Genomic DNA, 22378 nt, shown 5'->3' with positions numbered 1-22378 from the left:
AGTGGTTTCTGGGGTTAGGAACGTGCGGATTTTGGTGATGTTGCGGAGGTGGAGTCTGCACGAGTTTGTTAAAGATTGGACTTGGGGCTGGAAGGATAGGTTGGAGTCCAGAATGACACCCAGTACTCTGGCCTGCAGGGCGGGTTTGATGGTAGCGTTGTTGGATGTGATGGAGAAATCAATGGGGGGTGGTGTCCGAGCTGGGGGGAAGACAAGAAACTCTGTTTTGGAGAGGTTCAATTTAAGGAAGTGGAGCGACATCCAGTCTGATATGTCGCTCAGTAGGTGTGTGATTTGGGCTGAGACCGAGGGGGTGAGGTGGGGGGTTGAGAGATAGATTTGTGTGTCGTCGGCATAGAGGTGGTAGTTGAAGCCATGAGAGTGTATGAGTTGGCCAAGGGAGGAGGTGTAGATGGAGAAGAGAAGGGGCCCGAGGACAGAGCCTTGAGGGACCCCAACAGAGAGGGGGAGTGAGAGGGAGGTGGTAGCATTATAGGCAACGCTGAAGGAGCGTTGTGACAGGTAGGATGAGAGCCAGGAGAGAGCAGAATCTCTGAGGCCGAGGGAGTGTAGTTTTTTGAGGAGGAGGGGGTGGTCGACTGTGTCGAAGGCCGCAGAGAGGTCAAGGAGTAGGAGCACTGAATAGTGGCCATTAGCTTTGGCGGTTAGCAGGTCGTTGGAGAGTTTGAGTAAGGCAGTTTCGGTGGAGTGTAGGGGACGGAAGCCGGACTGTAGGGGATCGAGGAGGTTGTTGTCGTTGAGGTGAGAGCATAGGCGGGTGTAGACTAGGCGCTCGAGGAGTTTAGATGTAAATGGGAGCAGGGAGATGGGTCTGAGGTTGTTCGGGTCATTGGGGTCCAGGGAGGGCTTTTTAAGTATGGGGGTGATGTGTGCATGTTTCAGAGGGGAGGGGAAAGTGCCTGAGGAGAGGGAGAGATTGAAGATGTGGGTGAGGGAGCGTAGGATGGAGGAGGAGGAAGGTCGTAGGAGTTGTGAGGGGATAGGGTCGAGGGGGCAGGTGGTGAGGCGGGCATCAGAGAGGATCTTGGAGACTTCCTCGATGGTAGTAAGGTCAAAGGTGTGGAGTGTTGGGGGACCTTCAGTATGAGGAATGTAGGGTGGGGTGGAAGAGGAGGTCAGAGCAGTGGTGGGGCTGTGGGAGAGGGGTGATGAGGGGGTAGCTGAGTGAGGGTGAAGGGGGTTGGAGAGAGTTTGAGCAGCGACGAAGTCCCTGCGGGTTATGTCGAGGGGGAGGGGGGATAAGGGGGTAACTGTGTGAGAGGGGATGGGTTGAGAGGGCGTGTGAGTTGCGGCAATGTCCTTGCGAATTGTGTCAATTTTGTTTTTGAAGTGATTGGCAATCTCAAGGGCAGTGAGTGAGGTGCTGGGTGGAGGTGGGGGTGGAGAGAGTAGAGAGTTGAAGGCAGAGAAGAGTCGGCGAGGATTGGAGGAGAGGGCCTTGATGAGGGTCAAGAAGTAGGCCTGTTTGGCAGCATGGAGGGAGGAGGTGTAGGTGCGGAAGGCAGATTTGTAGCGGGTGAAGGCTTGTTGGGATTTGGTTTTGCGCCATAGTCGCTCCAGGGCACGACTCTGTCGTTTGAGGGTATAATAATAATAATAATCTATAAATCCTGTATAATAATAATAATAATAATATATAAATCCTGTATAATAATAATAATAATAATAATATATAAATCCTGTATAATAATAATAATAATAATAATATATAAATCCTGTATAATAATAATATAAATCCTGTATAATAATAATATATAAATCCTGTATAATAATAATAATATATAAATCCTGTATAATAATAATATATAAATCCTGTATAATAATAATAATAGTTTAACTTGACTGAGGGGGGCCTACCAAACCTGAGGGATGCAGGTCAGGAATTTCTAGTCCATTAATTAGAAGCTACTGGCTGCTGTTCCTTTGCCAAGGCTCTGGAAGTGGGGGGGGGGGGGGGGTTTGGATCCCCATCCTGTCTACACCATAGAGCTCAATGACCTCGTCACCAGTTTTTTTGGCAACTGGGAACTGTCCAGCCAACAGCCATGTAGTGCCAGGATCCGCAAGATTGAATACAAATTATTTGGACCAAACCAAAGACAGTAGCATGTACCATTTGTAAGATGTACAGCCAGCTATTTAGATTGAATTGTTTTCTTTGCGCTTCCACATTTCATACCGAAGTGAGAATGACATTTGCGCCCCACAACCACCTCCCAGGTTCTTCTGCATGTGCACAGATGTGCTGCATTTCTTTGGGTCACAGTAGAGCCCTTCAGCATGTCTGCGCATGTACAGGTCTCCTGCCCATGTGCGAAAACACATCTGCCATGGATGTCCCGAACTTGCAGCTTCTGTGCATGCGTGGAAAATCTTCTTGCAGGTACACAGATGTGCCAAAAGGGCTCTGCTGAGGCCCAAAGCAGTGCCATTAAGCACATCTGCACATGCACCAGAATAACAAAACTCGTGTTGTCATAGGTGGGGGCAATAGTGGGGCTTTGTGGAGCCAATCAAAAAGGGGACTGAAGTTTACCAACAACTGCCTGCGCAGATAAAAGCAAACAACCGCTTTGACCAAAGTTGGATAATACACTTGCTAATAAGCGTAGGCCAGGGTGGATTAAAATCAATGATTAGAAAAATAGAACGAAAAAAAAAAAATCTGAGTTTTTAAAATTTAAATCCATTTTTATTCAATTTATGTTAATAAAATGCTTTTGGAGTAACAATCTATCTAAAGAGTTTTCTATTTAAGATACATTAATAATTTAATTGACTCATAAAACAGATCTTCGTTATGTAGCACGAGGCTGTATATTCTGCAATATTTACATTTTTGGTAAACTCATTCAAGGAATGCAAGCTGAGATCACACGCACAGCACTGATGCATTCTCACAATTTCACAGCAACCATGAGAAAAAACATGAAATACAAGAATTTGAGTCGTTCTCCAGCTCTGTGTGATGAACCTATTACCATAAAATCGGTTCTGATATCGCCGTTTTACTAACCTGACAGCTTATTATTCTAAAAAGGAAACCTTCATTTGGTTTGCAAATGTGAAAAATTCTAACTTCCAGCAAACAATTGAGTACTGACGTGATACTTTTTTTATTTGCACTAACATACAATTTTGAGGACAAGTTTTCGGGGAATGTCCCCTTCTTCAAGGTCCCAGCAGCACTATTACAAAGTTTTAGCAGAATGTTCGAAGAGATGTGGGGGATGAGGAAAAAAAAATAAAAAGCAGAAAGAAACACAAGCCTAGGGTAGAATGAGTCGGATGCCTTACATTTAAAGAGCACCTGTCATGTTCGATCCATCATGGCAGCGCCTGTTAGTGGGCATCTACCCACCTGCTGCCGCCACGTCCCTCACCTTGTGTCACCGCCGCATTACCAGCAGTTCCGTTAAAGTGAATGGGACTGTCAGTGAGTCAAAAGCAGGTCAGAGGAGGAGCCGCTGGGGACAGAGATGGCAGTTGCTCTTTGAAAATTATGATTTAAATCGAGCCTTTTCACTAGTGATTTCAATCAAATCCACCCTGACTTGCGCACCTCCCAAACTCCCCAAGATGGCACCCCACCACCCTGCCTTGTTGCTAGGACAGCAAGACACTCTCAGCCATTACTGCCATCACAGAAGCGAGCTCCTTCTCCAATTCATCCCTCCTCACGTGTCCCCAGTCGCAGTAGCTCTGACAGATGCGACAGACAAAAAAGCAAGTGCAGAGGTTTGAGAATTCACTCCTTGGATGTTGGGGTTGAATAATAATAGTTGGGAGTGCCTTAGCAATGTCCTAGCAACAAGGCAGGATGGGGGGGGGGGGGGGGGTTGGGGCGGGGGCATTTCAGAGTTTTTCGGTCAGGCTTCAGGAGGTACTGTGTGCAAAGAAACAAACAGAGGGCACACGGGCCTAGTGCATTACCTTCTAAAAATGAGATTTATTGAATAAACAGTAGTATACTCACAAAACAATAAAATCAAAAGGCACATCATAAAAAAGACAGCATGGTCCAATCTCCCTAGATGGTGGCTGTTGGGGGACTGTAGGCCTCCAAATGGCTGACGCGTTTCGAGGCAGAACATCTTCCTCAGAGCCCAGGAGGTACATCAAAGGACTACACCTACAGCAAGGGCATTACCTACATTTAGTCACATCTGCAGTTAGTTTGCCCTTTACAGTGAAGGAAATGTATATTTGCTCCCCTGCTGATGTTGAATGTTCGCCCCTCACAAAGAAATGATCGGTCTATAAATCGAATGTTCGGTGTATTGTAACACTGAGAGACAGAATAGCAACAAAAAATTCAGCAGAAATGCGTCTAACAAATGATGACTGATTTGCATGTTCATGAGGGAAATAAGTATTTGATCCCCTTCACAAAACATGACTTAGTACTTGGTGGCAAATCCCTTGTTGGCAATCACAAAGGTCAGACGTTTCCTGGAGTTGGCCCCCAGGTTTGCACACATCTCAGGAGGGATTTTGGCCCACTCCTCTTGGCAGATCCTCTCCAGGTCATTAAGGTTTGGTGGCTGACGTTTGGCAACTCGAACTTTCAGCTCCCTCCACAGATTTTCAATCGGATTAAGGTCTGGAGACTGGCTAGGCCACTCCAGGACCTTAATGTGCTTCTTTTTGAGCCACTCCGTCGTTGCCTTGGCCGTGTGTTTTGGGTCATTGTCATACTGGAACACCCATCCACGACCCATCTTCAGTGTTGTGGCTGAGGGAAGAAGGTTCTCACCCAAGATTTGATGGTACATTGCCCCGTCCATCGTCCCTTTGATGCGGAACAGTTGTCCTGTCCCTTACCGGAAAAACACCCCCAAAGCAGAATGTTTCCACCACCATGTTTCACAGTTGGGATGGTGTTCTTGGGGTCATAGGCAGCATTTCTCCTCCTCCAAACACGGAGAGTTGAGTTGATGCCAAAGAGCTGGATTTTGGTCTCATCTGACCACAACACTTCCCACCAGTCCTCCTCTGCATCATTCAGATGTTCAGTGGCAAACTTCAGACGGGCCTGGACATGTGCTTTCTTGAGCAGAGGGACCTTGCGGGCACTGCAGGATTTCAGTCCTTGTCGGCGTAGTGTGTTACCAATTGTTTTCTTGGTGACTGTGGTCCCAGCTGCCTGGAGATCATTGACAAGATCCTCACGTGTAGTTCTGGGATGATTCCTCACTGTTCTCGTGATCATTGACACTCCACGAGGTGAGATCTTGCATGGTGCACCAGACCTAGGGAGACTGACAGTTGTTTTGTGTTTCTTCCATTTGTGAATGATTGCACCAACTGTTGTCACCTTCTCACCAAGCTGCTTGGCCATAGTTTGGTAGCCCAGTCCAGCCTTGTGTAGGTCTACAATCTTGTCCCTGACATCCTTGGACAGCTCTTTGGTCTTTGCCATGGTGGAGAGTTTGGCATCTGATTGTTTGATTGCTCCTGTGGACAGGTGTCTTTTATACAGGTAACAAAATGAGATTAGCAGCACTCCCTTTAAGAGACTGCTTCTAATCTCAGCTTGTTACCTGTATGAAAGACACCTGGTAGCCAGAAATCCTGCTGAATGATAGGGGATCAAATCCTTATTTCCCTCATGAACATGCAGATCAGTCATCATTTGTTAGACACGCATTTCTTTTGACTTTTTTGTTGCTATTCTGTCTCTCAGTGTTACAAACACCGAACATTCGATATTTAGACCGATCATTTCTTTGTGAGGGGCAAACATTCAACATCAGCAGGGGATCGAATACGCATTTCCTTCACTGTAAAGGGCAAACTAACTGTGCAGATTTGACTAAAGGTAGGTAATGCCCTTGCTATAGGTGTAGCCCTTTGATGTACCTCCTGGGCTCTGAGGAAGAGGTTCTGCCTCAAAACGCATCAGCCATTTGGAGGCTTACAGTCCCCCAACAACCACCATCTAGGGCAGCAATGGGCAAGCTATGGCCCGCGGGCCGTATACAGCCCGCCGGACCTTTTAATCCGGCCCGCGGAGCGTGATACATTGGCTGTCAGGATGTGTGTAGCGCGGGGCAGCGTGACGAACGTGGGGGGAGCTAGGCTCCTCTCACAGTCCGCCCTGAAGACCGGAACGGCGCGGGAACACGGCGAGAGGAATGCGCGGAGCAAAGGTAAGTAAATTGACACAGGGGGGACTTGGCTTACTACTTGGGGGGAATAGTACTATGGGGGATGAAATACTATATGGGGGATGAATTACTATGGGGGATGAAATACTATATGGGGGATGAATTACTATATGGGGGATGAAATACTATATGGGGGATGAATTACTATATGGGGGATGAATTACTATATGGGGGATGAATTACTATATGGGGGATGAAATACTATATGGGGGATGAAATACTATATGGGGGATGAATTACTATATGGGGGATGAATTACTATGGGGGATGAATTACTATGGGGGATGAATTACTATGGGGGATGAATTACTATGGGGGATGAATTACTATGGGGGATGAATTACTATGGGGGATGAATTACTATGGGGGATGAATTACTATATGGGGGATGAATTACTATGGGGGATGAAATACTATATGGGGGATGAATTACTATGGGGGATGAAATACTATATGGGGGATGAATTACTATATGGGGGATGAATTACTATATGGGGGATGAATTACTATATGGGGGATGAATTACTATATGGGGGATGAATTACTATATGGGGGATGAATTACTATATGGGGGATGAATTACTATATGGGGGATGAATTACTATGGGGGATGAAATACTATATGGGGGATGAATTACTATATGGGGGATGAATTACTATATGGGGGATGAATTACTATGGGGGATGAAATACTATATGGGGGATGAATTACTATATGGGGGATGAATTACTATATGGGGGATGAATTACTATATGGGGGATGAATTACTATATGGGGGATGAATTACTATATGGGGGATGAATTACTATGGGGGATGAATTACTATATGGGGGATGAATTACTATATGGGGGATGAATTACTATATGGGGGATGAATTACTATATGGGGGATGAATTACTATATGGGGGATGAATTACTATATGGGGGATGAATTACTATGCTTACTATGGGGGAATATTACTACACTTACTATGGATGACACATACACATCATTCATCTACTCTTGGTCCGGCCCCCAGGTCCAATATATGAACCCATTGCGGCCCTCAAGTCAAAAAGTTTGCCCACCCCTGATCTAGGGAGATTGGACCATGCTGTCTTTTTTGTGATGTGCCTTTGATTTTATTCTTTTGTGAGTATATTAACATTCAAAATCAGCAGGGCATCAAATACACATTTCCTTCACTGTAGTTTTTTGGTAAGGCTGAATGAACCCTTTAAGCTCCATCTGAGAATGCGCTGACACCAGGACATGCCTTGTGCAATGCAGGCAAAAGCCTGTCATCTCTAGGACTAGTTTCCAATATTGCAATGCCAAAAAAAAAAAAAATGCATCCTGCACTTTTGGTTTGTTGCCCTGGAATCCCCGATCAAACCAACTGAAAGATCCCCCAACAAACTTCACCAACACATCAGTACACGCTGCACTTCAGCCATCATGGTGTGAAGAAGCCCTAAAGGGTATTCCCAGACTAAAATAAATCTGGCAGATCCCTCGTCAGTAAGTCAGACATCCCCATTCAGCTTCTTCTTCTACTTCGTCCTCGGTTTTCTTACATAATAAAATCGGAATGAGCCAAACAGCAAAACACGATGCTGCAACTCCGTGTAGAGGGTGGCGTGTGGTTGGAGCAGACATCAGAAAGGGGAAGACGTGTGATCTAAGCAGCTTTGACCGGGGAATAACGGCCTGTGCTAGACGCGGAGGTTGCAACATCGAAGACTGCTTACCTACTGGGATTGCAATGAATTGTAGTCTTTCACAACCAGAGGCGGTCAGGGTTCTGCTGTAAGAGAGGCTGATGGAGGAAGGCCAGCTGACGGCAAGTCTACAGCTGCTAGAATACCTGTTCCCTTTACAGCAGTGCTGTGCAGAGGAGAGGCTCTGAACTCACAACAGGTTGATAGCCGAAAAGGAAATGAGCTCAGGTTCATTCAGATCCTAATTCATACCCACCTGAGCAAGCGATTTAACCATTTCAATACCGGGCACTTTTACCCCCTTCCTGCCCAGGCCAGTTTTCAGGTTTCAGCGCTCTCACACTTTGAATGACAATTGCGCGGTCATACAACATTGTACCCAAACTAACATTTTATCATTTTCTTCACACAACTAGAGCTTTCTTTTGGTGGTATTTAATCACCGCCGGGGTTTTTATTTTTTGCTAAATTAACAAAAGAAGATCGAAAATTTTGAAAAAAACATGTTTTTCTTTGTTTCTGTTATAAAACTTTGCAAATAAATAATTGTTCTTCATAAATTTAGGCCGAGATGTATTCTGCTACATGTCTTTGGTGAAAATAACCCAAATCAGGATGTATTATTTAGTTTGTAGGAAAGTTATAGAGTTCACAAACTATGGTATAGATCTGAATATTGATCAATCCTGAAGTACTGACAGCCAATCTAATTTCTTGAGGTCCAAGAATGTCAGAACAGTACAGATATCCCCCAAATGTCAGGACAGTACAGATATCCCCCAAATGTCAGGACAGTACAGATATCCCCCAAATGTCAGGACAGTACAGATATCCCCCCCAAATGTCAGGACAGTACAGATATCCCCCCCAAATGTCAGAACAGTACAGATATCCCCCCCAAATGTCAGAACAGTACAGATATCCCCCCCAAATGTCAGAACAGTACAGATATCCCCCCAAATGTCAGGACAGTACAGATATCCCCCCAAATGTCAGGACAGTACAGATATCCCCCAAATGTCAGGACAGTACAGATATCCCCCCCAAATGTCAGGACAGTACAGATATCCCCCCCAAATGTCAGGACAGTACAGATATCCCCCCCCAAATGTCAGGACAGTACAGATATCCCCCCAAATGTCAGGACAGTACAGATATCCCCCAAATGTCAGGACAGTACAGATATCCCCCAAATTTCAGGACAGTACAGATATCCCCCAAATGTCAGGACAGTACAGATATCCCCCAAATGACCCCTTTTTGCAGAGTAGACAGTCTGACGTACTTCATAAGAGGCATGGCGAGTTTTTTGGTCATAATTTATCGGAAAATAAAAAAAAATATTTTCACTAATTTTTTTTTTACATATTGTCACCAGTGCAGTACAGCGTCATCATATAACTGGCATGGCGGTGATCAGGGACACTGACTGGTGACAGTGTGAAAAAAAAATATAATTTTTTTTATTATTTTTAATTATTTATTACTTTTGTTTTCTTTTTTTTAAGATTTTTTTTTCATATTTCACTATGACCAAAGTAGTACAATGTTACCATAGTAACATTGTACTACTTTGGGGAAGTGATCAGTATTTTTTTTTTTTACACAATTTGCTTACAGCAAAGAATTACTTTTCTATAAGCAAGCATTTACCTGAATGACATCGATTCATTCAGGGTTTTTTTTTGTGCTTAGCTGTGATTTGGCCACGGCTAATCACATGACACAGCTGGGCTGTGATTGGCCCAGCTTGTGCATGTGATCGCTGTGACCATTCACAGCTAGACACACTAGTATACAATGGATGGCATGAATGAAGCCATCCATTGTATACAACTGTCATGTGACCTGCTGTGATTGGTCACAGCAGGTCTCATGGTACAGGCAACGGGGGCCGGTACACAGATCTGTCATCGGCCTTGTCCGAGGTATACGGCCGGTGACAGATCAGCTCTGCAGGCGCGCAAACTGCGCATGCCCGGGAGGATGCCGTCTGGCATCCACCCGGAACGCTGAGGGATTTTGCCGGCCGCCAAACGGCCATTGGCCGGGCGGCAAAAGGTTAAAGCTCAACTCCGGGGAAAGCAAAATGTGTTTCTCGCTGTGAGGCCACCCCTATACTGCAAGGGATAAATGCTCATTTACACCCCCGGTCACACCGATCCAACTTTGAAATCGTGCGACTTGCAGTGAAGTCACATGATTTCAAAGTCAGATGGTATTCCGACTTGAAAAATATCAAGCTTAGGATGCCGTCTCAGCTCGAAAGTGTAAGTTCTCCTTCAGCAACATTTTCCAAAACTCCCCCTGTATGCAATTCCATATCTCCTGAATAGCACAGTGGCTAAATGGTTAGCCCTTCCGCCTGGAGTTTGCATGTTCTCCCTGTGCCTGCATGGGTAGCACTTAAACCTGCCAGTACTAGGGTCATCGGTTAGAATCCCAACCACAGCACCACCTGCCTGGAGTTTGCATGTTCTCCCTGTGCCTGCATGGGTAGCACTTAAACCTGCCGGTACTAGGGTCATCGGTTCGAATCCCAACCATGGCACCACCTGTCTGGAGTTTGCATGTTCTCCCTGTGCCTGCAGGGTTAGCACTTCCACCTGCCGTTACTCGGGTCATCGGTTCGAATCCAAACCACGGCACCACCTGCCTGGAGTTTGCATGTTCTCCCTGTGCCTGCATGGTTAGCACTTCCACCTGCTGTTACTCGGGTCATCGGTTCGAATCCCAACCACGGCACCACCTGCCTGGAGTTTGCATGTTCTCCCTGTGCCTGTATGGTTAGCACTTCCACCTGCCGTTACTCGGGTCGCCGGTTCGAATCCCAACCACAGCACCACCTGCCTGGAGTTAGCATGTTCTCCCTGTGCCTAGGTGGGTTTCCTCCGGGTACTCCGGTTTCCTCCCACACTGCAAAGACATGCTGGTAGGTGAATTGGCTCCTGTCTAAATTGTCCCTAGTATGTGTATGTATGAATGTGAGTTAGGGGGCCTTAGATTGTACGCTCCTCGGGGGCGGGGACTGATGTGAATGTTCAATATATATGTAATGCGCAGAGTAAGTTGACGGCGATGTATAAGTACCTGTAACAACAATAGCACATAACAGCGCTCCTCTGGTTTTAGATGTTGCCCCTCCCCCCACATCTTCATGTCTAATGGCGGCCTCTCCGCAAAAACCGCTGTCCCCTCCATCTTCACAGGACAGCCTGGATACCACCATTGTGAACCCTCTAGCAGCCGCCCCAGGACATTCACTCACTGGTGCATTGTGATTGGCTCAGAGCAGCTGCTCAGGTAGAGAAGGGGAGAGTGTCCTGTGCACAGCTTGCATGACCCGGAACGATGCACAATGGTAGTGTCCAGCCCGTCCTGACCAATGAAGGGCCGGTGGTTTTAGTGGAGAGGCCCCCCCCCCCCCAAGAGCTGCATGGGTAATGGGGGAGGTGCAACATTTGATACAGGAGGAGTGCCGGTATGTACTATCCAGATCTGGAATTGCATGGGAGGGGGTTGGAACATGTTCCTGAAAGTGGGAAAAAAAAAAAAAATCGCTGGTGATCCTGCCGTGAAGGATCTTGTATAGGGACTTCCTGTCATAGGGTGACCACGCCCTGCCCCTGCTTCCCAATTGCATTCTTGCCTTACCGCCCCGGCTTCTGATAGAGACTACAAGTTTGCTTCAACACATACAGGGTGGACCACTGTAATCGCCATCAGGACGCCTGCCCTGAGAAACACCATGCAGCTATCACTGGAGTGTAGGTAGGAAGTGACTGCAAAGAGCCTGCAGGAGATCAGCAGCACTGAACTATAACCAACGGTGAGAAAAGGATGTTGATGAGAAAACAAAAAGGCGATGATTAATAATACACTGTGCACAGAGCAAACTAAATGTCATTCTACAGTACAACGTATCGCAATGTAGTCACAAAGGACATCACTCCGCTTTGTGTGCACCAGACGCCTTTACAAACCCAGATATTACCCTGTAAAAGTGGCATCAGCCTTGTGATGTACATAGCCAGTGGAGAGGGCAGAGCTGTGGGAGTAGTCCAGTAGCTCCACCCACTACAGGCTGCCTGCAAAAACTACAGGAGGGGGCGGGGACAAGACCAGTCACCCTTCACAAGGAGGAGGAAGTAGCCATACCTGGTCTGTATTACAGGAGGGGGCGGAGACAAGACCAGTCACCCTGCACAAGGAGAGAAAGTAGCTATACCTGGTCTGTATTACAGGAGGGGGCGGAGACAAGACCAGTCACCCTGCCCAAGGCAAGGGAGCAGCAGTGAGTGGTCTTTATTACAGGAGGGGGGGGAGACAAGACCGGTCACCCTGCACAAGGAGAGGAAGTAGCCATACCTGGTCTGTATTACAGGAGGGGGAGGAGAGAAGACCAGTCACCCTGCACAAGGAGAGGGGACAGCCGTGAATGGTCTTTATTACAGGAGGGGGCGGAGACGAGACCAGTCACCCTGCACAAGGAGAGGGAGTGGCCATGACCGATCTTTATTACAGGAGGGGGCGGAGACAAGACCGGTCACCCTGCACAAGGAGAGGAAGCAGCTGTGAATGGTCTTTATTACAGGAGGGGGCGGAGACGAGACCAGTCACCCTGCACAAGGAGACGGAGCAGCTGTGAGCGGTCTTTATCACTGGAGGGGGCGGAGACAAGACCAATCACCCTGCACAAGGAGAGGGGGCAGCCGTGAGTGGTCTTTATCACTGGAGGGGGCGGAGACGAGACCGGTCACCCTGCACAAGGAGACGGAGCAGCTGTGAGCGGTCTTTATCACTGGAGGGGGCGGAGACAAGACCAATCACCCTGCACAAAGAGAGGGGGCAGCCGTGAGCGGTCTTTATCACTGGAGGGGGCGGAGACGAGACCAATCACCCTGCACAAGGAGAGGGGGCAGCCGTGAGCGGTCTTTATCACTGGAGGGGGCGGAGACGAGACCAATCACCCTGCACAAGGAGAGGGGGCAGCCGTGAGCGGTCTTTATCACTGGAGGGGGCGGAGACGAGACCAATCACCCTGCACAAGGAGAGGGGGCAGCCGTGAGCGGTCTTTATCACTGGAGGGGGCGGAGATGAGACCAATCACCCTGCACAAGGAGAGGGGGCAGCCGTGAGCGGTCTTTATTACAGGAAGCTCCCGCACAGAGGGGAAGTCTCCCCCCGGATCAGCACACACATCTACAAGAACACACATGATGGGGGTACTGCAGATCGGACAGATCCATGTCACAGCAGCTTTCAGCCACGAATCGGACCTCAGCACCGCCAGGCCCCATACAACCATCACCTACTCCGCTACGGCTACAGTGACCGACAAAACAAAGTACAAGGCACAATAACTTCCACACGAGCCCCCAGCCCCCCCTTCTCACCCGCAGAGCTGACAGGTCGATGTCATCCAGGCTCCGTGCTGGCGGGTCGGCGGCCATGCTTCCTGCGCGCTGGGGGTGACGCCAAAAAGGTGTGCGGTCCCAGCACAACGCACGCTGCTGGAGGGGTCACATGGACTGCGCACAACCAGAGACACAACCAGACACACAACAAGCTGGAAATAAAGGAGAGAAAGAAATAAATAAAACACGACACGGCAACCGCTTCCCGTACAGAGCCGGGTCTATGCAGAGACGGGGGAGGGGAGCAGTGCATTACTGATACACACTGCAGCTCCATCTACGCTGCAACAACAGAAACACACACACTGCAGTGACTCACAGGGTGCAGGAGACACACAACACACGACAACCACAACACGACAACCACAACACACACACTGCAGTGACTCACAGGGTGCAGGAGACACACAACACACGACAACCACAACACGACAACCACAACACGACAACCACAACACACGACAACCACAACACACGACAACCACAACACACGACAACCACAACACACACACTGCAGTGACTCACAGGGTGCAGGAGACACACAACACACGACAACCACAACACGACAACCACAACACACACACTGCAGTGACTCACAGGGTGCAGGAGACACACAACACACGACAACCACAACAACCACAACACGACAACCACAACACACGACAACCACAACACGACAACCACAACACACGACAACCACAACACGACAACCACAACACACGACAACCACAACACACGACAACCACAACACACGACAACCACAACACACACACTGCAGTGACTCACAGGGTGCAGGAGACACACAGCCCGCGACAACCACAACACGACAACCACAACACACACACACTGCAGTGACTCACAGGGTGCAGGAGACACACAACACACGACAACCACAACACACACTCAGCCCACGACACCCACAACACACGACAACCACAACACACACACACAGCCCGCGGCACCCACAACACACGACAACCACAACACACACACACACTGCAGTGACTCACAGGCTGCAGGAGACACACAACACAGCCTGCGACAACCACAACACACGACAACCACAACACAGCCCGCGACAACCACAACACACGACAACCACAACACATACACAGCCCGCGACAACCACAACACACGACAACCACAACACAGCCCGCGACAACCACAACACACGACAACCACAACACATACACAGCCCGCGACAACCACAACACACGACAACCACAACACAGCCCGCGACAACCACAACACACGACAACCACAACACAGCCCGCGACAACCACAACACACGACAACCACAACACAAGACAACCACAACACAGCCCGCGACAACCACAACACACGACAACCACAACACAGCCCGCGACAACCACAACACACGACACCCACAACACACGACAACCACAACACACATACACAGCCCGCGACAACCACAACACACGACAACCACAACACAGCCCGCGACAACCACAACACACGACAACCACAACACAAGACAACCACAACACAGCCCGCGACAACCACAACACACGACAACCACAACACACACAAAACCTGCGACACCCACACCACACACACAGCCTGTCACACCCACACCACAACCTGTGACACCCACACACCACACAGCCTGTGACACCCACACACCACTCAACCTGTGACACCCACCCACACCACACAGAACCTGTGACACCCACAACCTGTGACACCCACCCACACCACACACAGAACCTGTGACACCCACAACCTGTGACACCCACCCACACCACACACAGAACCTGCGACACCCACCCACACACACACATAGCCTGCAACACCCGCACCACACACACAGCCTGTGACACCCACACCACACACACAGCCTGTGACACCCGCACCACAACCTGTGACACCCACACCACAACCTGTGACACCCACACACCACACAGCCTGTGACACCCCCACACAGCCTGTGACACCCACACACACACAGCCTGTGACACCCACACCACCACACCACACAACCTGTGACACCCACACAGCCTGTGACACCCACACACCACACACACAGCCTGTGACACCTACACACCACACACACAGCCTGTGACACCTACACCACACAACCTGTGACACCACCACATCACACAGCCTGTGACACCCACACACCACACAGCCTGTGACACCCATACACCACACACACAGCCTGTGACACCCACACACCACACACACAGCCTGTGACACCCACACACCACACACACAGCCTGTGACACCCACACACCACACACACAGCCTGTGACACCCACACACCACACACACAGCCTGTGACACCTACACCACACAACCTGTGACACCACCACACCACACAACCTGTGACACCACCACACCACACAGCCTGTGACACCCACACACCACACAGCCTGTGACACCCACACACCACACACACAGCCTGTGACACCACCACACCACACAGCCTGTGACACCCACACACCACACAGCCTGTGACACCCACACACCACACACACAGCCTGTGACACCCACACCACACACACAGCCTGCGACACCCCATACAGCCTGCGACACCCACACACCCCACACAGCCTGTGACACCCACACCACACACAACCTGTCACACCCACACCACACACACAGCCTGCGACACCCACACACAACCTGCGACACCCACAACACACACACAGCCACAACCTGCGACACCCACACACAACCTGTGACACCCACAACACACACACAGCCTGAGACACCCACACACAACCTGCGACACCCACACCACACACACAGCCTGTGACACCCACACAACCTGTGACACCCACACAACACACAACCTGTGACACCCACACAACACACAACCTGTGACACCCACACAACACACAACCTGTGACACCCACACAACACACAACCTGTGACACCCACACAACACACAACCTGTGACACCCACACAACACACAACCTGTGACACCCACACAACACACAACCTGTGACACCCACACCACACACAACCTGTGACACCCACACCACACACAACCTGTGACACCCACACCACACACAGCCTGTGACACCCACACACAGCCTGTGACACCCACACACAGCCTGTGACACCCACACACAGCCTGTGACACCCACACACAGCCTGTGACACCCACACACAGCCTGTGACACCCACACACAGCCTGTGACACCCACACACAGCCTGTGACACCCACACACCACACAGCCTCTGACACCCACACAGCCTGTGACACCCACACAGCCTGTGACACCCACACACCACACAGCCTGTGACACCCACACACAACGCCTTTGACAGCCACACCACACACACAACCTGTGACACCCACAACCTGTGACACCCACACACAACCTGTGACACCCACACCACACACACAAAACCTGTGACACCCACACACAGCCTGTGATAGCCACACACAACGCCTTTGACAGCCACACCACACAACCTGTGACACCCACAACCTGTGACACCCACACACAACCTGTGACACCCACACACAACGCCTTTGACAACCACACACACAACCTGTGACACCCACAACCTGTGACACCCACACACAGCCTGTGACACCCACACCACACACACAAAACCTGTGACACCCACACACAGCCTGTGATAGCCACAACCTACACACAGTGACAGCCTGTCATCCACACACTGCCAACAGGAGGCCGGCAGAGCTGACAGCAGCTACAGCCACACTGGTCCTGGCTACACAGTGCACACCTCTTCACTGCAGGGACTCAGGCGGAGTGCAGGGACCTCTCACTCTGAGGTGTGTGTTGTGTTGGGAGTGCGGTCACACACCAGCAGATCTGTAAATCCAAATGGGCCAAAGGGGTGGTGAAGGCAGCTGAGGGTCCCCAATGTCCTGGACTGTTCGGTCCCCGTGGGACTCAAAGGAGACAGCTAGTTGTCACTCAGAGGTCTGAGATTTTGTACTGGTCCACTTTCATCTCCTCCAAGATACCATGCCAAGGGGTGCAGGAGGACCAGGCAGGAACCAATACTGCTTCTCACAGTCCCTATGGGACTCAGTATGTAGGGTTCATGATGGTTCCTTTAGACTCAGTATGTAGATCCTGTGACAGTCCCTCTAGGACTTGGTGTACAGGGACTGTGACAGTCCTCTCAGGTCCTTGGATGGTGAATTCGGAGCGGCCGGTTCTGTCAATAGAGGTCAGCAGTCCCTGTAGGACCGGATTCATTCATTTAGGATTGCAGTCCTTGTCCCAGTCCTGAACCAACCTCCAGTCACACCCTGCTCCCCTCCAGTCCTGGCACTTCAGGGACCTCCAGTGATGGTTGTGACTCAGTGTAGAGGACTGGGGCCGTCCTTTATCAGGCAGGGACCCCCCCAGAGCCTTTATGAATAACAGTGGAGCTCAGTCAATGCAATAGGAGCACAGTCCCCGCGATGGGTGCGTAGTCCCTGCAATGGGTGCGCCGTCCTGGGCGCGTACTACCTGTGATGGGTGCGCAAACCTGGGCGTGCAGTCCCCGCGATGGAAGCGTAGTCCTGGGCGCGCAGTAACCGCGACAGATTGACGGATGTATAGTCCCTGTGATGGGTGTGCAGTCCCCCTGATGGGCGAGCAGTCCCCCTGATGGGCGTGCAGTCCCCCTGATGGGCGAGCAGTCCCCCTGATGGGCGAGCAGTCCCCCTGATGGGCGTGCAGTCCCCCTGATGGGCGAGCAGTCCCCCTGATGGGCGTGCAGTCCCCCTGATGGGCGTGCAGTCCCCCTGATGGGCGAGCAGTCCCCCTGATGGGCGAGCAGTCCCTCTGATGGACGTGCAGTCCCTCTGATGGGCGAGCAGTCCCTCTGATGGGCGTGCAGTCCCTTTGATGGACCCTCCTCCCAGCCTCTGTATACAGGGACTCTCCAGGACCCCAGCACTTCCTCCAGACTCTTCCCAGGTCAGGGATTTGTAGTCCTTGTCGCCGTCCCTGCTGAGCTAAGGGTCACCTCTGCCGGTCCCTGGGGGACTTCTGTACCTTTCCGGTCCCCTCTGACGTACTCGGTGCCGGTAGGACTCTGGGACCGGTGATAGTGCTCGCAGGTGAGGTGAAGTCAGCAGTCCCTCCTCCAGACTCTCCCGTCGGCCCCCCAGGGGCCCCTCACGCGCTCTCCAGGCCCCTCACCTCTCCCGAGGCCGCACCTGACAGGATCTGAGGCGGGTCGCGCGCACTCTAACCCAGCCGCTCCCTATTGGCTGCAGAAGGAGAGAGACAGGAGAAAGGGGGAGGAGCAGGCACGGATGAAAAATCGGTATCCCCTGAAGCAAATGCGCATGCGCTGGCTTAAGGTCCCCAAGCCGATCACCGAGCTGCTGCAGCCTGAGTTCAATTAACCCCTTACATGCCGACTGATCGGGGGCGGGGACACAGGCAGAACCAGTTAACCCCTTACATGCTGACTGATTGGGGGCGGGGACACAGGCAGAAACGGTTAACCCCTTACATGCCGACTGATTGGGGGCGGGGACACAGGCAGAGTCGGTTAACCCCTTACATGCCGACTGATCGGGGGCGGGGACACAGGCAGAACCAGTTAACCCCTTACATGCTGACTGATTGGGGGCGGGGACACAGGCAGAAACAGTTAACCCCTTACATGCCGACTGATCGGGGGCGGGAACACAGGCAGAAGCAGTTAACTACTTACATGCGGACTGATCAGGGGTGGGGGGACAGGCAGAAGCGGTTAACCCCTTACATGCTGACTGATCGGGGGTGGGGGGACAGGCAGAAGCGGTTAACCCCTTACATGCTGACTGATCGGGGGTGGGGGGACAGGCAGAAGCGGTTAACCCCCTTACATGCTGACTGATCGGGGGCGGGGACACAGACGGAAACGGTTAATTCCTTACATGCTGACTGATCGGGGGCGGAGACACAGGCAGAGCCAGTTAACCCCTTACATGCCGACTGATCAGGGGGTGGGGGGACACAGGCAGAGTCGGTTAACCCCTTACATGCTGACTGATCAGGGGGTGGGGGGACACAGGCAGAGTCGGTTAACCCCTTACATGCTGACTGATCAGGGGCGGAGACACAGGCAGAAGCAGTTAACTACTTACATGCGGACTGATCAGGGGCGGGGACACAGGCAGAAGCGGTTAACCCTTTACATGCTGACTGATCAGGGGTGGGGACACAGGCAGAAACGGTTAACCCCTTACATACTGACTGATCGGGGGCGGGGACACAGGCAGAAACGGTTAACCCCTTACATGCTGACTGATCGGGGGCGGGGACACAGGCAGAAACGGTTAACCCCTTACATACTGACTGATCGGGGGCGGGGACACAGGCAGAAACGGTTAACCCCTTACATGCTGACTAATCGGGGGTGGGGACACAGGCAGAACCGGTTAACCCCTTACATGCTGACTGATCGGGGGTGGGGACACAGGCACAACACAAGCTTGGGCACATTGACAGGCAAGCGGTGACAATCCTGCGTCTTCATCATGAACAGCGCCAATGCCATGAGTAGACCAGGGATAGTACTTCAGTGCGGTTGTAGGGGTGGAATTTTTTTCAGTGGGGGGGTGGTAGTTTGAGAAGAGGTGGCTGTTTTTTGGTGGGAAGGGGCGGTAGTTGGAGAGGTGGTGGTGGTCTCTTGGATGGAGGAGTGGTGGTCACTGGGGGTTAGTGGTGGGGGTAAGTAGTTTTAGGGTCTAGGACGGGTCTGTAGTTGAGGGGGTGCTGGTGTATCTGTGGGTTAGGCAGTTGTAGGGGTGGAATTTTTGTTCAGTGGGGGGGTGGTAGTTTGGGAAGGGGGGCTGTTTTTTGGTGAGAGGGGCGGTAGTTGGAGAGGTGGTGGCAGTCTCTCGGATGGAGGAGTGGTGGTCACTGGGGGGAGTGTTGGGGGGGAGGTCAAGGAGGGGTCTGTAGTTGAGGGGGTGCTGGTGTATCTGTGGGTTAGGCAGTAGTTGGGGGTGGAAGTCTGTCAGTGGTTGGTTGGTGTTGGTAGTTGAGGGGTGGAAGTCTGTCAGTTGTTGGTTGGTGTTGGTAACTGGGGGGTGGAAGTCTGTCAGTGGTTGGTTGGTGTTGGTAGTTGGGGGGTGGAAGTCTGTCAGTGGTTGGTTGGTGTTGGTAGTTGGGGGGTGGAAGTCTGTCAGTGGTTGGTTGGTGTTGGTAGTTGGGGGGTGGAAGTCTGTCAGTGGTTGGTTGATGTTGGTAGTTGGGGGTGGAAGTCTGTCAGTGGTTGGTTGGTGTTGGTAGTTGGGGGGTGGAAGTCTGTCAGTGGTTGGCCGGTGTTGGTAGTTGGGGGTGGAAGTCTGTCAGTGGTTGGTTGAGGTTGGTAGTTGGGGGGTGGAAGTCTGTCAGTGGTTGGTTGAGTTTGGTAGTTGGGGGGTGGAGGTTTGTGGGTGGTAAGCAGTAGTTGGTGGGGTGGGGGGAGGGGACTGTAGTTGAGGAGTGGGGGGATTGTCAGTGGTGAGGGACTCAAATACTTGGGGGGTGGGGTAGTCTGTCTGTGTAGTAGGTGGGTGGAGGTCTATCATTGGGTGCATTAGTGGTGGAGAGTGGGTGTTCGTAACTGTGTGTGTGTGGGGGGGGGCAGTTGGTTGAGGGGCTATGGCCTATCAGTAGATAGTGAGGGGGGCAGTAGTTGGGGGGGGGGGTCTGTCAGTGGAAGGCAGGGGGAAGTAGTTCAGCCTGGGGAATGCCAGTGTTGGGTGGATTTGGGTTCTGTCAGTTGGGGGCAGGGATATTACAACGGGTACAATTTCTCAGGCTGCATTATTAGAAGTAGAGGGGATACATAATTTCTCATCCTGCATTATTCTCAGAGGACAAATAGAGGGAATACCTAATTTCCTGGCCTTTCATTACCGCCAGTTCTTAGATGATGTAACTGGACATAATTAGGACTATCTCAAAGTTGGCGTACTTTGTGAACTTTATTAAGCAGGTCACCAATGTCCTAGCCACCATTGACACGGGTACATTGACCGTAAGTGAAGCCCGAGGAGGAACTCTATAAGACTAGTTCCTCATGAGGTCCACTTGCTTTGTGATTGACAGCGGTCCATTGGCAACCACTTTCTACAACAAATTCATATACCTGTTCTCATCAGGTACCTAAATCTGTCACGACCACCAACATTGGTGGTGCAGAGGTGCGACAAAATTCTGTGACTCTCTATGAATTTCAGGGCTTCTGTTTACTTTCAACTTTTTTTTACAACAATTGATCGCCTACATAATAGTGATTGGGACTCTCATTGTTTCTGCTCTTCTTTCATTATGCTGAAGGCTTATTTTGAATAAAACATATATTTGACTCCTGCAAGCTTGTATATTTTACAGTTGTTTCAAATCAATAAAAATAGATGAAAAAATACTCTGAATAACTGCAGAATTTTGTGGAATTCCAAGCTGAACTTCAGGCACACTTTTCAGCCAGTAAGTAGCAGGGATTTAGCTTAATTATCGCCATTCCTGTGCAAAATGGAGACATTTCTGGCACAAGGCAACACAAGCGGGTATCCTCAGGGAATGAGAAGTATTTGAACAAGCTGGTGGAAAATGTGTTTTTATTGTACATCACAGGACACAGGGCGCTTTATATTTACATCTACCTGGGTTATGCTGCCACTTTCAGGTGAAAAGACACTAGCCAGAAAAAAGGCAGGAGTTCACCGCCCAGGCCTACAGGTGAAACTCAAAAAATTAGAATATTGTGCAAAAGTTCATTTATTTCAGTGCAGCAACTTAAAAGGTGAAACTAATATATGAGATAGACTCATTACATGCAAAGCAAGATAGTTCAAGCCGTGATTTGTCATCATTGTGATGATTATGGCTTACAGCTCATGAAAACCCCAAATCCACAATCTCAGAAAATGAGAATATTGTGAAAAGGTGCAATATTCTCGGCTCAAAGTGTCCCACTCTAATCAGATAATTAAGCCATAACACCTGCAAAGGGTTCCTGAGCCTTTAAATGGTCTCTCAGTCTGGTTCAGTAGGAATCACAATCATGGGAAAGACTGCTGACCTGACAGTTGTGCAGAAAACCATCATTGACACCCTCCATAAGGAGGGAAAGCCT

The 22378-nt window shown here is 50.4% G+C and overlaps 1 protein-coding gene across 4 annotated transcripts in view; it reads right to left on the bottom strand.

The window, feature by feature from the left end:
* Window positions 1-18526, bottom strand: part of MINK1 (misshapen like kinase 1) — a 277145-nt gene extending 258619 nt beyond the window's left edge. For 2 of the 4 annotated variants that reach the window (XM_089688956.1, XM_089688959.1), the window contains exons 1-2: window positions 17039-18526; window positions 13291-13463 (exon numbers count right to left, since the gene is read on the bottom strand). In XM_089688956.1, the coding sequence (XP_089545082.1) occupies window positions 13291-13347 (57 nt within the window). In that variant the 5' untranslated portion in view covers window positions 13348-13463; window positions 17039-18526. The remainder of the gene's footprint in view (window positions 1-13290; window positions 13464-17038) is intronic. The other 2 variants (XM_089688957.1, XM_089688958.1) reach the window with 1 other exon arrangement.
* Between the last annotated feature and the right edge of the window lie 3852 nt (window positions 18527-22378).

The sequence above is a fragment of the Staurois parvus genome, unplaced genomic scaffold, assembly GCF_062004578.1.
Source record: "Staurois parvus isolate SC_StPar_1 unplaced genomic scaffold, SC_StPar_1.0 ptg000463l, whole genome shotgun sequence".
Lineage (NCBI taxonomy): Eukaryota > Metazoa > Chordata > Amphibia > Anura > Ranidae > Staurois > Staurois parvus.
Note: the sequence above shows the minus strand (reverse complement) of the source record. Positions and strands in the feature narration are given on the sequence as shown.